The sequence below is a fragment of the Bos javanicus genome, chromosome 5, assembly GCF_032452875.1.
Source record: "Bos javanicus breed banteng chromosome 5, ARS-OSU_banteng_1.0, whole genome shotgun sequence".
Classification (NCBI taxonomy): Eukaryota; Metazoa; Chordata; class Mammalia; order Artiodactyla; family Bovidae; genus Bos; species Bos javanicus.
In genome coordinates this window covers 44,690,068-44,704,039 of record NC_083872.1, presented here as the reverse complement: position 1 = coordinate 44,704,039, position 13,972 = coordinate 44,690,068, and the positions used below count along the sequence as shown (strand labels likewise).

The 13,972-nt window shown below is 39.4% G+C and overlaps 1 protein-coding gene and 1 long non-coding RNA gene across 2 annotated transcripts in view; both read right to left on the bottom strand.

Annotated features, from left to right (window-relative positions):
- Positions 1 to 13,972, bottom strand: part of LOC133247560 (uncharacterized) — a 229,048-nt gene that overhangs the window by 123,751 nt on the left and 91,325 nt on the right. The gene's annotated exons all lie outside the window — the stretch shown is intronic.
- LOC133247553 (lysozyme C, tracheal isozyme) lies at positions 1,381 to 7,245 on the bottom strand. The gene is made up of 4 exons (XM_061416513.1): positions 7,068 to 7,245; positions 5,719 to 5,883; positions 3,972 to 4,047; positions 1,381 to 2,516 (listed from the first exon to the last, which is right to left on the bottom strand). The coding sequence occupies exons 1-4, from the start codon at positions 7,201 to 7,203 to the stop codon at positions 2,450 to 2,452; spliced, it is 444 nt and encodes a 147-aa protein (XP_061272497.1). The 5' UTR covers positions 7,204 to 7,245; the 3' UTR covers positions 1,381 to 2,449.

Genomic DNA, 13,972 nt, shown 5'->3' with positions numbered 1-13,972 from the left:
GTTGCTCTGGCTAAGCCATGAGAAAATCACCATGGGAAAAGAATAAAGGAAAAATATAGCAATACAGCATAACCCAAACAAAAGTACATCAGGTTGATTACTTGGGGTCATCCTGCCCTGGTAAGCTGAGGAAAAATATAGTGTGGATCTTGGAACACCAGGTCAGCGCAGGTTCAGATCGCTGCTTGTGCACACACCAAGATGTTTTGCCAAGATGTTTTCCATATGCAGGTCTATGCCCTCCAGCTAGACGAAACCCTTTGTAAAAGAAAATAACAAAGATAGTTTAAAGTAATCAACAAAACGTGAGACATGACCGGGGACACAGGAGGCTGACTTCATCGTTGCACAACAGATGCTTTCTGTTGCCAAGACACTAAATAAAAGTGATGTGGCTCCGAAGAACAGGGCTCTTGATCTAAGAGGTCTTGAGTTCTCTGGTCCCATCTTTAAAACTTTAATTTTGACTCTGGTTTATTTTTTCCCAAACTGTGCATCGACCACTTTTGATCCCTACGTGCTGCACTGGCCGCAGCAATTAGAGGGTTCTGTAGAGCCTATGGAGAGTTCTTTGTAAAATGAAACGTTCCCAGGGCAGCTCGTGCAGTGCTGGGGATGATCCAGCAGAGGGAGAAGCTCGGGATGCAGGAAACCCTCAGCCTAAACTGGAGTAGTGAGAGGGCTGTGATGAAGACTGCATTTGGAGACTGCCATTTGAGGAGCAGAAGCCCTTCATCCCAGTGATAAAGGGGAAAGAAGGGAGGGCGGGCCCAGGGAAAGATGTTAGCTCTGTTATGCTGGCCAGGAAGGGAGGATTTTGTATGAGGTTGCTTCTGTTCTGTCAGTGTAATATCATCTGACAGATGACTTAAGACTGTAAGGCGGACTGTAAGGTCATCTGCTCAGAGCAGAGTATGGAAGGCCAGGGGTTGGTGTGTGTGCTGGGACTTTGAAAAGAGGGAAGTAAATAATGACAGTCATTTTGGAGAGTGAGGACACCAACACAGAAGGATTTCAGAGAAGTGACTATGATGACCAGGTAGACTTGAGGGCCCATTTGAGATTTGTATTGATGAATTTTAAGTGAGGGGAAGTCCTTGGTGGTTCCATGGTTAGGATTCCGTGCTTTCACTCTTAGAGTAAGAAGTCAAGCCCTCTTGGGGAACTAAGGTCCCTGAAGCTGTATGGCACAGCCAAAAAAGATTAAACATTTAAAACATTAAGTGAGATATCAGCAGGCTTATGGATTTCTCTAGCAATATCCACCCGTTTCAATGCAGGTGAGAATGTAGGAAATACTAAGTGTCAGATCATTATTTCCCAATACATACATATTTCTTCAGAGACATTAAATGGCTCTAAACAAAGGAAGACGAAGTATGAATTGCAAAGCTTTTAATGAAAATGTTTTTCTTTTACAACATGCATAGTTTCACATCTATTGAATAGCAATTAATTCAATGCTTGCAAACTCATCTACCTCTGAATTTAGTCATAATGCATGAATTTCAGCTAATAAAACTAAGGAAAATCAACAGCTCATCTAATCCTTCTTTATATTCCTTCAGGATCAGCAGGATGCCTAAATGAGTTCTTTACAAAGGCTAAAATAGGTTGATGTATAAACTGTGAGTTTATTTTTAAAGCTGTGTGAATGCAACATTTCTACTAAAACATTTAAACCAAAGGTCATACTTATGAAAACAAATTCTTGATGGGGCTGTTTCCATTTTTACCATTTGACGTTCTGCTCTTTTTGACTGAACAGATGAAAGTTCACATGCCTACTCAGGTGGGGCTTTGCCTAAGATCAATTTGCTTAGAGATATTCTTTTGTTGGAGAAGGCAATGGCACCCCACTCCAGTACTCTTGCCTGGAAAATCCGATGGATGGAGGAGCCTGGTAGGCTGCGGTCCATGCTAAGGGTCGGACACGACTGAGTGACTTCACTTTCCCTTTTCACTGTCATGTGTTGGAGAAGGAAATTGCAACCCACTCCAGTGTTCTTGCCTGGAGAATCCCAGGGACCGGGGACCCTGGTGGGCTGCTGTCTCTAGGGTCGCACAGAGTTGGACACGACTGAAGTGACTTAGCATAGCATTGTTTTCTTCTATTTTGTTGAATATTGGGGAGTACTTATATCATTCAAGATTAAGTCTGGGTTATCTCTTTGAGGAACTAAATGTACCAGAGATACATTTGATAATGAAGATTTTAGACAATTATTCACCAGCATTAGTTCTGTTAGCAAGCTGAAAAATGTGGTAGGCCCAATATCAAACAATAAACATGTGAGGTAAATGTCAGCCTCTTAGAAGAAAGACCATATGCTCCTGCTTTGATAAAAACATCATTTGTTTGAAAGAGTGAGAGTATAACCTTTTACTCAACTATTATTTCCTTAATATGAAAAAGAGACAAAATGAGCTGAAGACGAAAACTCCACAGTTACACTCCGCAACCCTTAACATAACTCGTGAGGTCTCGGTTTTGACACTTGTTTGTCCATGCCACCCTGTAGAAAAAGGTAAAAGAAATGATAATAAGATTAAAACATATCTTCATTGTGTTATACATACTTCAAATCCTTTGTAAGAACAAAATAGTTAATCAGTCCATGAAATACTAGCTACAGACAGATCCAAGTATTGCTTATTTATCAACTGGAGACATGTATACCAAGGCCTTCACATCTCCCCAAGGCTTCACTAGAGCACAGAATGCTGAACACAAATGTTGAGTCTTGTGTAGTCCACAACACAACTGCAAAGCGTACTCCATATTTACTTACTTTCAAAAATAATTTCAAGATATGATGAGGAATTGGTAGAGTGTGGAAAAACTTAAAAATTCTAGAACTCCTTAGAATAAATTGAGGTTAAAGTAGATTGTTTCTATGTAATACACTGTTTAGCGTAAATCTTAATATTTAGATTTTCCATTTTCAATTCCCTTGGTCTTAGAGAATCTTCCCAACACTTTTCTCATAACAGTAAGATGAAACCACTCCCTACCCTCTCACACACACCTTTTTTTAGCCACACACACCACATGGCCTATGGTATCTCAGATTCCCAACCAGGTACCAGACTCCCTCCTGCACTGAAAGCATAGACTCTTAACCACTAGGGAAGATCTCTCCTTTAATGCTTAACCCATACCTTGCTCTGTGAAGGGAACTTACATAGTGTTGAAGGTCCATTATACTTGAAACACAAACAAACTCAGAAAAAGAAATCAGATTTGTGGTTACCAATTGTGGGTATTGTGGGTGGGGTGCAGGCACCCCACTCCAGTACTTTTGCCTGGAAAATCCCATGGATGGAGGAGCCTGGTGGGCTGTAGTCCATGGAGTCGCTAAGAGTTGGATACGACTGAGTGACTTCCCTTTCACTTTTCACTTTCATGCATTGGAGAAGGAAATGGCAACCCACTCCTGTGTTCTTGCCTGGAGAATCCCAGGGACAGGGGAGCCTGGTGGGTTGCCGTCTATGGAGTCGTGAAGAGTCGGACACTACTGAAGCAACTTAGCAGTAGCAGCAGCAGTGGGTGGGGTGAGGGGTGGGGAATTGGATGAAAGCATCGGAAAGTACTACAAACCTCCAATTATAAGATAAGTAAACACTGGAGATGTGATGTACAACATGATGAATAGAATTAACACTGCTGTGCTCACATATGAAAATAGATTAGACAGTAAATCACAAGATTTTTCATCACAAATTTTTTTCTTCTGTTTCTTTAATTTTTTAACTTATTTTTTAATGAAGGATAATTGCTTAACAGTATTGCATTGTGTTTCTTTAATGTTGTATCCATTGAGATCATGCATGTTCACTAAACTTACTGTGATAATCATTTCATGATGTACTAAGTCATTATGCTGTACACCTTAAATTTATGAAGTACTGTGGGTCAATTATATCTTAACAACATTGGATGGAAAGCAAAAAACAAAAAAATAACATACCATGCTGTAATGCCTTGCTGACTGACAATCTTCTTTGCACATGCTACAGCTTGAGTGATGTCATCTTTCAGCAAAGCTGAAAAAGAGGTGGTGGGAAATGAGGACAATGTTCACAGAAATTCATGTAAATTTTAGGTTCAGCCAGCTTTATTCTCTTAGGCTGAGGAAAGAACAACTAAAATTATTTTTTTAAGAGTCCCTGTATCTGTGAATATTGGGAGAAAACCCTCTCTCTCCATTCTATCCCATTTGACATGAAATAAAGCATTCTGTTTTTCGTTTTCCAATGTAATTTGGAAGCTCTAAAACTATTAACTAATATGACAGAAGGTTCTCTTTTCACTGGACACTTTGAAAACAAAACAAAAACAAACAAGCAGAAACCAGTCTAGCAGTTTTTTGCTCAGCAGTTCTACTAGTGAAAATTCATTCCAAAACAAGAAAAGTAATAAGTGATGTACCCAAGATGTACATATCAATACAAGAGTTGGATTAATAAATGTTAGAATATTTAGTGAAATTCTATTCATCCAGAAAAAGTAATAAGATTGATATTTGTTGAGAAAAATGATATTGTGCAATAACGAGCAAATTGTAAAGTAGTAAATATAGTACAATTTCATTTTTGTTGAAGCATATTGCTTACATGTTTGTATGTGGGTACAAATGTGGATTATATAGCTTTACATTCATGTACGTGAGTGATGTGTATTCTGAAAGAAGATGTGGAGACCACAAGTTACCGTGGTCATAAGTCTCTGGGTAGTAGAACTTTTATTCAATGACCACAGATTATTGTATAATACAAATAATTTTTTAAACTAAACTAACTGTATATAAAAGATATGTCCAGAAATGAATCTTCTTTATTAGGAATTTTAATATTAAAAATTAAACAATATCATTTGGCAATACTTCTCCAATATTTTATGCAATAAATATTGCGTGGCACACGTGCATGTGTGACTCTCTGCGACCCCATGGACTGTAGCCCCCCAGGCTTCTCTGTTCATGTTGATTTCCTAGGCAAGAATATTGAAGTCGGTTGCCATACCCTCCTTCAGAGGATCTTCCCAACCCGGGGATTGAACCTGTATCTCACATCTCCTGATTATCAGGAGGGTCCTTTACTACTAGCCCCACCTGGGAAGCCCTAAATATTGCATATGTTATCTCAGTTTTAAAAGGAACTCAATAGAATAGGTGTTTCACCCCAATTAAAAATAAATGCATATATTAACTTGGTAGAATGACAGTGATTAAATAGGAAGTGCATGTTTGAGATATGCAAACTAAAGAATTTAGGAATGAAATGTGAAATGTTTCTAATTTACTTTAAAATCACTCAGCCAAAAACCCCTACTGTATAATATATACATAAAAAAAGTAAATATGACAAAATTTAAAAAAAGACCACACAACCAAATTATCCCTAAACCTCTCCCAACCAGGTAAATTAGTAGGAATGGCATTGTTCTTTACAAAGCATCAACATGTCCAGTTACAATACAGTGATAGATCATTCCAACTCTTGTATGTTAGTAAACAGCAACCTTCTATGATACCAGCTTTTTGATTTCTTACTTAAGGAATTATGAGGTAGGTGATAAAGCAGTTTCTGGAAGTTAAGAAGGAGCTTTTCTGGGTCCCTCATGAACTCTTCAAGACCTTTTCATTTGTATTAAATCTCTCTTATAGGTACCACCAAATGGGACCTGTGCCATCACTCAACAGTATCTTGTCTTACCACTGCAGGATACACCACAGCCATTAACTGCTTTTGGGGTTTTGCCATCATTACACCACCATTTGCTGTTGATCTGAAATATCCCATAATCAGTGCTTTGGCTTCCAGGATTATAGTTTTTAGCTTGTGTGTTATAACTGCTTTCTCCTTCGGCCAAACACATCCCTGAAAAAAAAATGTATTTTTAGTATTAAACAACAACATCATATGACTTATATTTCATAGCACAATTCTATTTTACTAATGACTTATTTTAGAAGCATAAAGATGTATTTTACTTGTAAATACTTTAATATTTGATGTTAGGGGCCTTTAGGAGAATTCTTTTGTTAGCAAATCATTTGCTAATACTAATGAAACAAGATAACACGTTGTAAAAAATATTGAAATAGCTGTGTCTTCCATTGCTCCCATCCCCCAGGTAAGATTGAGCCTAGAATAGAAAAATCAACAGAGTGATTAAATGGGTTTGGTCACGAGCAGCAGATGCATATGCTAATGTAAAAATATTTGTACTAGGAAAAATAAGGATTTACTAGGAGAAAGAAAATTTCTTATGATACCTAAAGGTGAATTTGGATATCAAATTAGAATCCAAACAATAAGAATCATAGGATAGGAAAGACTATGTCATCCATCCATTCATCTAGCCATTTGCTCATGTATGAAAAAATAGTTATGGAGCAAAAATGTCTGAATTCACTCTGAAAAATACAATGTTGACAGGGACAGGTATGGACTGAATTACAAAGGAACTTTTCCTTAGGGCACATATTGAATTCTGTGGAAGAAAATGAAAAATAATTAATGAACTAGAGTCAGAATAATAGAATGTTATTTCATGCTACATTTCAGGGTTCCTTATGTAGATATTGATTGAGGAGAAACAGGTTCCTACAGTCCCTGTTCTAAGAGTTCAATGTAATTTTTTAAAAAACTTGGCTGTTAAAAACCCAGCATCATGGTAGGGGGATTAAAAATGACAAAAATACTGTCTTACTCTTGCTTGCAGAACCCAAATTGCAAGCTGGAAATGGCTGAGGGCTGAAATATATCTTGTAGTCACCCTACAAGTGCCAGCTGGCAAGTTTAGTGGCACTAGAGGAGTACAGCAAGACCTGGCATGCTTAGAATGGTATAGAATTTGACCCTCCCATGCTTCAATCCTTCCCTAGGTACATCTGATTCTGAGCTGATGTGTTTGATCACATCAATTGTAAATGTACAAACCCTTCAAGGAAAGAAAAAAAAGCCATTCACTCAAAGTCCCTTTCTTATTCTTCTTCCTCAGTTAGTATCTGTTCCACAGCTGGCTGACTATTTGGAAGGATGAAGAATAGTTAACTTACAGTTTGCCAGGCTGACTCCCTTGTAGCCAGCCAATCCAAGATTCTTCAGAGTTTTGGCAAGCTCACACCTCTCAAATGTCTTGCCCTGGACAGCAACAGAAAGGAGCAGAAGCCCCAGAATAAGGAGAGCCTTCATGTTGACGGAAGCCAAATGTCCAAGTTGACCAGGTGAGCTGGACTTGCTATTTAACATCTTTTCCCTTCCGTCTTTTCTGACCAGTTTGGGAGCTCCACCCTTGGAGACACGTGGAAAGCAGGGAATGTTTATTGCTTCACTTACACTAAAAGTTTTGATGTCCTAAGAGTTAATTGCAAGAAAATCATGAAATGATATTGCTTGAAGACATTGCTCAGAAAGAACTGGCATTAGCTCTATTGCCCAAAGAGGAACTTCCTCCTATTTGATTATGAATGTGAGCAACTAGAAAGAAAAAAACCCTGAATGAACATATTACACAATGGAAAACATGCTCCCATCTTTGATTCATATTCATTTGCACTAAGTTTTTTTATGTGCTTTCATTACGATGTCTTCATCTTTTTCACTTAAAAGTATTTTATGTACACTTTCCACAAAGAATGTGACACACTGCCTGTTGTTCTGATAGGTGGATAGCAAAGCACCACGTTAATCACAGATTCCTATGCTGACTCTTATGGTTGTTTCTCAGTAGTTACTTTGTAAATCAATATTTTACTGTTATAAGTAAGTCTCATGTGAACATTGCTAAGTCCTTTCTGACAATGTCTTACTTCACTTTCTCATGTTAGAACATAAAGAGTCATTGAAAAGCAAGAAAACAGTATAGTAAAACCTACAAAAGAATAGCAGAATTATGCCACCCCAAAATCTTCCCCTTTGGCACAAGGATTGTTTTGAGCTGAAGGCAGTTGAGAAGAAGCAGATTCAAGAAAAGTCCTCTTCCTCCCTCTATTTTCCTGAAAGTAAAACATAAATGTGTGCAGAAATTTATCATTTGAAACACTAGACACTTATCAGCCCCAAGACAGCACCTGAGGACTCTGCAAAAGAGCCTTTGCTGACTAGCTATTATCTTCCATTATTCTCTAATGTATTTACTGTCCCACAATTTGCCACTCTTGGAAGCCTAGTACTCTGTTCCTCTGTCTTGTTGCTCACTTAAAAATACATTGTTCTTTGGTTAAGATAATCTGGAAGTCCAAATTCTTGCTTCCTCCTTGAGTTAGTCATCCCTGCATTTCTTACAAGTATACATGAGATGTATATGTTTTGTTTCCTTTTCTCTTGTTAATCTGTCTTTGGTTACAAAGCCACAGGGAAAAGCTGAAAAGGGTAAAAGGAAACACATGTTTCCTCCTGTACAGTTTCTAGTGATGAGGATGGGGCAGCGAAAGGCTGGGACACTCCACTCTCCCTGGAGACAGCAGTTGAGATATGGGATAACCGACAACAGACCAGCAGAAGATAAGAGGTTTTACCATGTCAGTCTCGCAAATCTCTGTCTATAGAGCATAGTCAAGAGAGAAGGATAAAGATTTCTGTTTGTCCCTTTCCAAATTCACAGCGGCAGGAGAAAAACATTTGTGAAAATGGATATTGAATCGTGAGCTTGTGAATTTGATTTTGGTAATCAACACCTATGGTGACTGATTCTTGGCCTCTCAGATAGAGTTATGTTTTCCTTTATCATAAGGATGAAAAACTATAAGATGAGACTCTCCATTTGTTTTGTTTTATGTATTGAGAGCTTGGCTTTATAACCAGTGAGAATGTGCCCTCCGGTTTCTGCCCTTACAGGGTACAGTTTCTGTCACACTTGCATCCGCAGCCAGCTAGAAGCCTAAGACATGAACTGACAGGCAGCATTCTCTGTCCAAACATGCTGGCTCTCAGGGAAGTGTGTCTTAATAAAGTGTCCAAATTCATAAGGGGCCTTTTTGGTCTCTAATTTCATTGCCTGGTTTTGAGGGGAAAATTCACACAGCATTATCACTTTTCTGGTAACCCAGGTTAGGAGGTCAGTGATTTAAGACATCTCACTTTGTGGGAGATAGAGGTTTGTCACCTGAGACAAGGAAGGTCTTTGCTTTCTTAGGCTTTCTCTGCAGAGGCTCTGCATCTTGAGAAGGCTACACTTCTTAGAGAACACCACTGGTGTCCATGGGTAAAGCCTAATATTGGTTTTAAGCTGTAAAAATACTCACTGGCTGGAGTCAGAACTGAAATAGATACATTGAAGATTTGGACTTGTACACCTAAAAGACTTTTTACATTTTATTTGTTTATTCACTTATTTTATGTATGGCTGCTCTGGGTCTTCCTTGCTGTACGCAGGCTTTCTCTAGGTGCTGCTAGCGGGGGCTATCTCTAGTTGTAGTGGGTGAACTCGTTGCAGGGGCTTCTCTTGTTACTGCGCATGGGCTCGATCCAGGTTCCTGGGTTCCATAGTTGCAGAGCGTGGGCTCAGTAGTTGTGGCGCATGGGCTTAGTCGCCCCACGGCATGTGGAATCTTCCCAGATCAGAGATCAAACCCATGTCCCCTGCATTGGCAGGATTCTTAACTACTTTACCACCAGGGGGTCTCTAAAAGGATTTTTTTTTTTTTTTTTTTTTAATTTATTTTATTTCTGGCTGTCCTGGGTCTTAATGGCTGCGCGAGCTTTTCTCTAATCGTGCAGAGAAAGTGCTACTCTCCAGTGTGTGGGCTTCTCGTTCTCATTGTGGTAGCTTCTCCTGTTTTGGACCACAGGCTCTAGGGACATGGGCTTCAGTAGTTGGGATTCATGGGCTCAGTATTGCAGGTCCTAGGCTCCAAAACATAGGCTCAGTCGTCGTGGTGCACAGGCTTTGTTGCTCTGGAGCATATGGGATCTTCCTGGATCAGGGATCAAACCCATGTCTTCTGCATTGGAAGGTGGATTCTTTACCACTGAATCTCTACGGGAGCCTGATAAAAGGATTTTAAGAGAGCTCTATTCCCTGGTGGCTCAGACGATAAAGCGTCTGCCTGTATTGCTGAAGACCCGGGTTCGATCCCCCGTCTGGAAAATCCCCTGGAGAAGGAAATGGCAACCGACTCCAGTATTCCTGCCTGGAAAATTCCATGAATGGAGGAACCTGGCGGGCTACAGTCCATGGGGTCGCAAAGAGTTGGACCCGACTGAGCGACTTCACTTAACCTTAAACAAATGTCCTCTTGGTACCTATAGGAAGATCAGATTAAAGAAAAAAAGAGAAATGAAGACGAAAACAAAAAAGAAGTATATACAGAATACCCTGGCTGTATATATACAAAACACTTCCTTAACATGTTTAGGAGGGGAAAATCGGAGAACCAAATGTCAAGAACTGCAGATGGCACTCAAGTTGGTGTGAAACTTATGGAAATATTGATAGTGAGGAAATAGTTTTGACGAAGGTCAAGAAAATGCATAGAAAGGCTTGATAGACTGTCCCCTCCTCTGTAAGCTGACCCCATCAGGTCCAGACCTTCCCGTATTTGGGGCAGGTACTACAGAAAAAATAATTACTGAACTATCTTATCCAACTATTAAATAAAGAAAAACATTATGGTAAAATCCTATATTTCTGGTAATAGGCAAACATGCCTCTGAGTTCCTTTTCGAAATTCTTTCTTAGTCCCTTGGAAATATTGACCTTACCATGTCTTCGAACTGTAAGCATCCAAAAAGATAAATGTTGGCTAAAGCAAACATGGAACTGGGGGAAAAAAAAAAAAATGAGAGACAGATTTTTTTAAAAAAACAAATTGCTATTTGATATTTCTGTAAGCTCCGTTTCTTCAGATTTTGTCCACAGCCTCCATAAGATTATCTATTAAAGACAAGTAAAATTTTTTTCCACAAATATTGGTAAAATGCTTCAGCCAATATTCAGCCAATATTAAGAATGGGTATACTTAACTTGTTCCATCTTGCAAGAAACACCGTTTAGATCCAGCTATTCTTTTATAATAGTTATAAGAAATAACTCTTCTACTTTTACTTTATTTTTATTTTTTTTTTTTTTAAATTTTATTTTATTTTTAAACTTTACAATATTGTATTAGTTTTGCCAAATATCGAAATGAATCCACCACAGGTATACATGTGTTCCCCATCCTGAACCCTCCTCCCTCCCCATACCATCCCTCTGGGTCGTCCCAGTGCACCAGCCCCAAGCATCCAGTATCGTGCATTGAACCTGGACTGGCGACTCATTCCATACATGATATTATACATGTTTCAATGCCATTCTCCCAAATCTTCCTTGTAAACCATAGAAGTTTATTTCTCACAGCTCTGGGGGCTGGGAAGTGCAAGATCAAGGCACCAGCACATTGGATTCTTCTGCAAGTCTTCTTCCTGGTTCATCACCAGGGCTGTCTTGCTGCTCTTCACAAGGCGGAAGGGTCTCTGTGGGGTCTGTCTCATGAGCACACTAATCCCATTCATGAAGGCTGCACCCTCATCACCTGAGAATCGCTCAAGTGCCGCACCTCCTAATATATCATCTTTGGGATGTCAGCATCTGAATTTAGGGATACTACAAACAGAATATAACTACTCTTATAAAACTATTCTTTTGTAAGTTCATCTCAGGTGTAGTGGAAATGCTTTGGAATTTTAAATCCCTTAAAAGGTGTTAGCTTCCTGCCCTAGCAGTTTGCTACCAGTTGATAATTGTTTAAATGAATATTCTTATGATGCAAAATTAGTTCTCAAAATTTTCAGTGTTCTGGGACTCTATCAGGTGATCTTAATCAGGGGTTCTGGGTTATTGAAAAAAGGGGGAATCTATTTACAGGTCTTCCTTGATTTATGGTGAAGTTACATTCTAATAATCGTATCGTAAGTTAGACATATAGTAAGTCAAAAAATGTATACTATACACCTAACCTACCAAACATCATAGTTCTGCCCAGCATACCTTCAACTTTTCCGGGACAGATATATTAGCCTACAGTCGGGCAAAATCATCTGACACAAAGCCTATTTTAAAATAAAGTGTTGAATGTCTCATGTAATATATTGAATACACTTCAGAAAGTGAAAGACAGAATGGTTGTCTGGGTACAGAATGGTTGTAAGTATATTGGTTGTTTACCCTTATAAACAAAAAAAATCACTAGCCTGGGAAAAGATCACATTTTATATTTTCTACTGAATGCATACCACTTTCACACCGTTATAAAGTTGAAAAGCCGTAAGCCATCATGAAGGTGGGGACCTTCTGTACTGTAACAGCAAATTCAGACAGTGCTTGCCATGTCCCAGGCATTATTCTAAAAAGCTTAATATGTATTAACTCACTTAACTCCCCTTGAAAAAGGTATTGTCAACATTGGCATTTTACCGATAAAGAAACAGAAATTCACTGAAGTCCAGCAGTTTGCCCATAGCCCCTCTGGGAGCCAGTAAAAGGCCCCTCTGCCTGCCCACCTGCTTTTCCTGTAAACTCTACCCAACACTTCAGTAAAATACCTATTAAAGGCCCATCAGAGCGCCTCTAACAGGAATTGATCTGAAAGCAGGCCAGTTAGTAGAGCAGGGATCTGTGGGAAATGGAAGGACAGGCTTGATGACAGAGTGCTGTATCATCCTTTTGTTGTTGCTGTTCACTTAGCATTCCATTTAAGGGGTTATACTATGGTACATAGAAGAAGAGGCCTACCTGTGTTTTCGTTTATAGGTTCTCTTGCATGCAAGAAGCTGACAGGGCAGATAATCAAACCTTGTGATCATTGTGCTCATTGTTACTAGGGTAATTCCCTGGCTCCACCAGAAAAATAGCTTCAGGGAGAAGTTACAGTTCCCAGGAGCCACCAAATACTTGCAAAGGCTGGAGTTTTACTTCCTCATCAAGAATGAGCCTCTCCAAAGAAACACAGGAAACTAAGTATGCAAATTCTTGAAAGTATACATTTGCCTGGTGTGAATCACTACTTGCTTAATTAGGTGCTTTGTTAAGAAAATAGCTTTGTATAAGGATGGGGAGAGAAACAGGGACAGGAGGTGGTGGAGATGGTGCTGGAAAGGGATGGGCAGGATAAATAACTGTTAGGGCAAATGTATTAATTCTATCTGCAGAGGGGGGTGGGTTTTTTTTTGGTTTTTATTGGATTGTGAGTTTTGGGGGGTTTTTCAGGTTTGGGTGTCATTTTGGTTTGTTTTTTGGCAGACCTTTCTCTTTAATTCTACAAGGTGAGTTTGACCGAGCAGAAGACAAACCCTCTGATCTTAGTGATAGTTTCCAAAGTTACTTGTTACTCACTTGGTGGCTGTTGAACTCTGAAATCTTCTCTTTTACTTTCTGAGAAACGTGAGAATTCCATTTTTTAAAGTTTGCACACAGAAAACATCAGGATTCTGTAAACTTCATAAGAAGTTGGGTTTTGGCTTTGTGTCTGGCAGAGAGTTCCTTATCCAGGAGAGTTGATTTTGATCTTTCTAAGCAACGAGGCTTACCGTGGCTGCTCCTCTGTCTTCAGCAGCCACAGGTCTGCTTGTTGCCTGGTGTGTGCACCCGCCCCTCGCTTTAGCCACCCTGTGTGGACACAGGAGATTAATTAAACCCTGTGCAGTTCCTTTTCTTTCAAGTTCTGCTTGAGAGAACGTTCTGATTTTCAAGTGAGAAAATTTAAGTTCTAGTCATTCTGGAGCAGCACCCTGAGGTGTCTTGCCACAAGTTAGAATCCTTGAATTATGGGCAGGGAGATGATAGCTTAAATTCAAATCTTTTTCTTGCATGTGTGATCTCTCAAGGAAAATGTTCCAAGTCCATGACTTATAGGTAAAACAGAGCATGCCATTAGATGATGGAGGCTTAATAAAAAACAGAGGCTTCTCTTTTGGCTCAGTGGTAAGGAATTAGCCTGCCAATGCAGGAGATGCAGTTTCGATCCCTGGGTCAGGAAGATTG

Coding starts and splice junctions, on each gene's coding strand:
- LOC133247553 (XM_061416513.1), bottom strand. CDS start 7,203: ATGAAGGCTCTCCTTATTCTGGGGCTTCTGCTCCTTTCTGTTGCTGTC. Junction 4,048..5,718: donor CTGTGGTGTATCCTGCAGTG/GTAAGACAAGAT, acceptor CCTCTTTTTCAG/CTTTGCTGAAAGATGACATC. Junction 2,517..3,971: donor CAGCAAGGCATTACAGCATG/GTATGTTATTTT, acceptor CTTTTTCTACAG/GGTGGCATGGACAAACAAGT.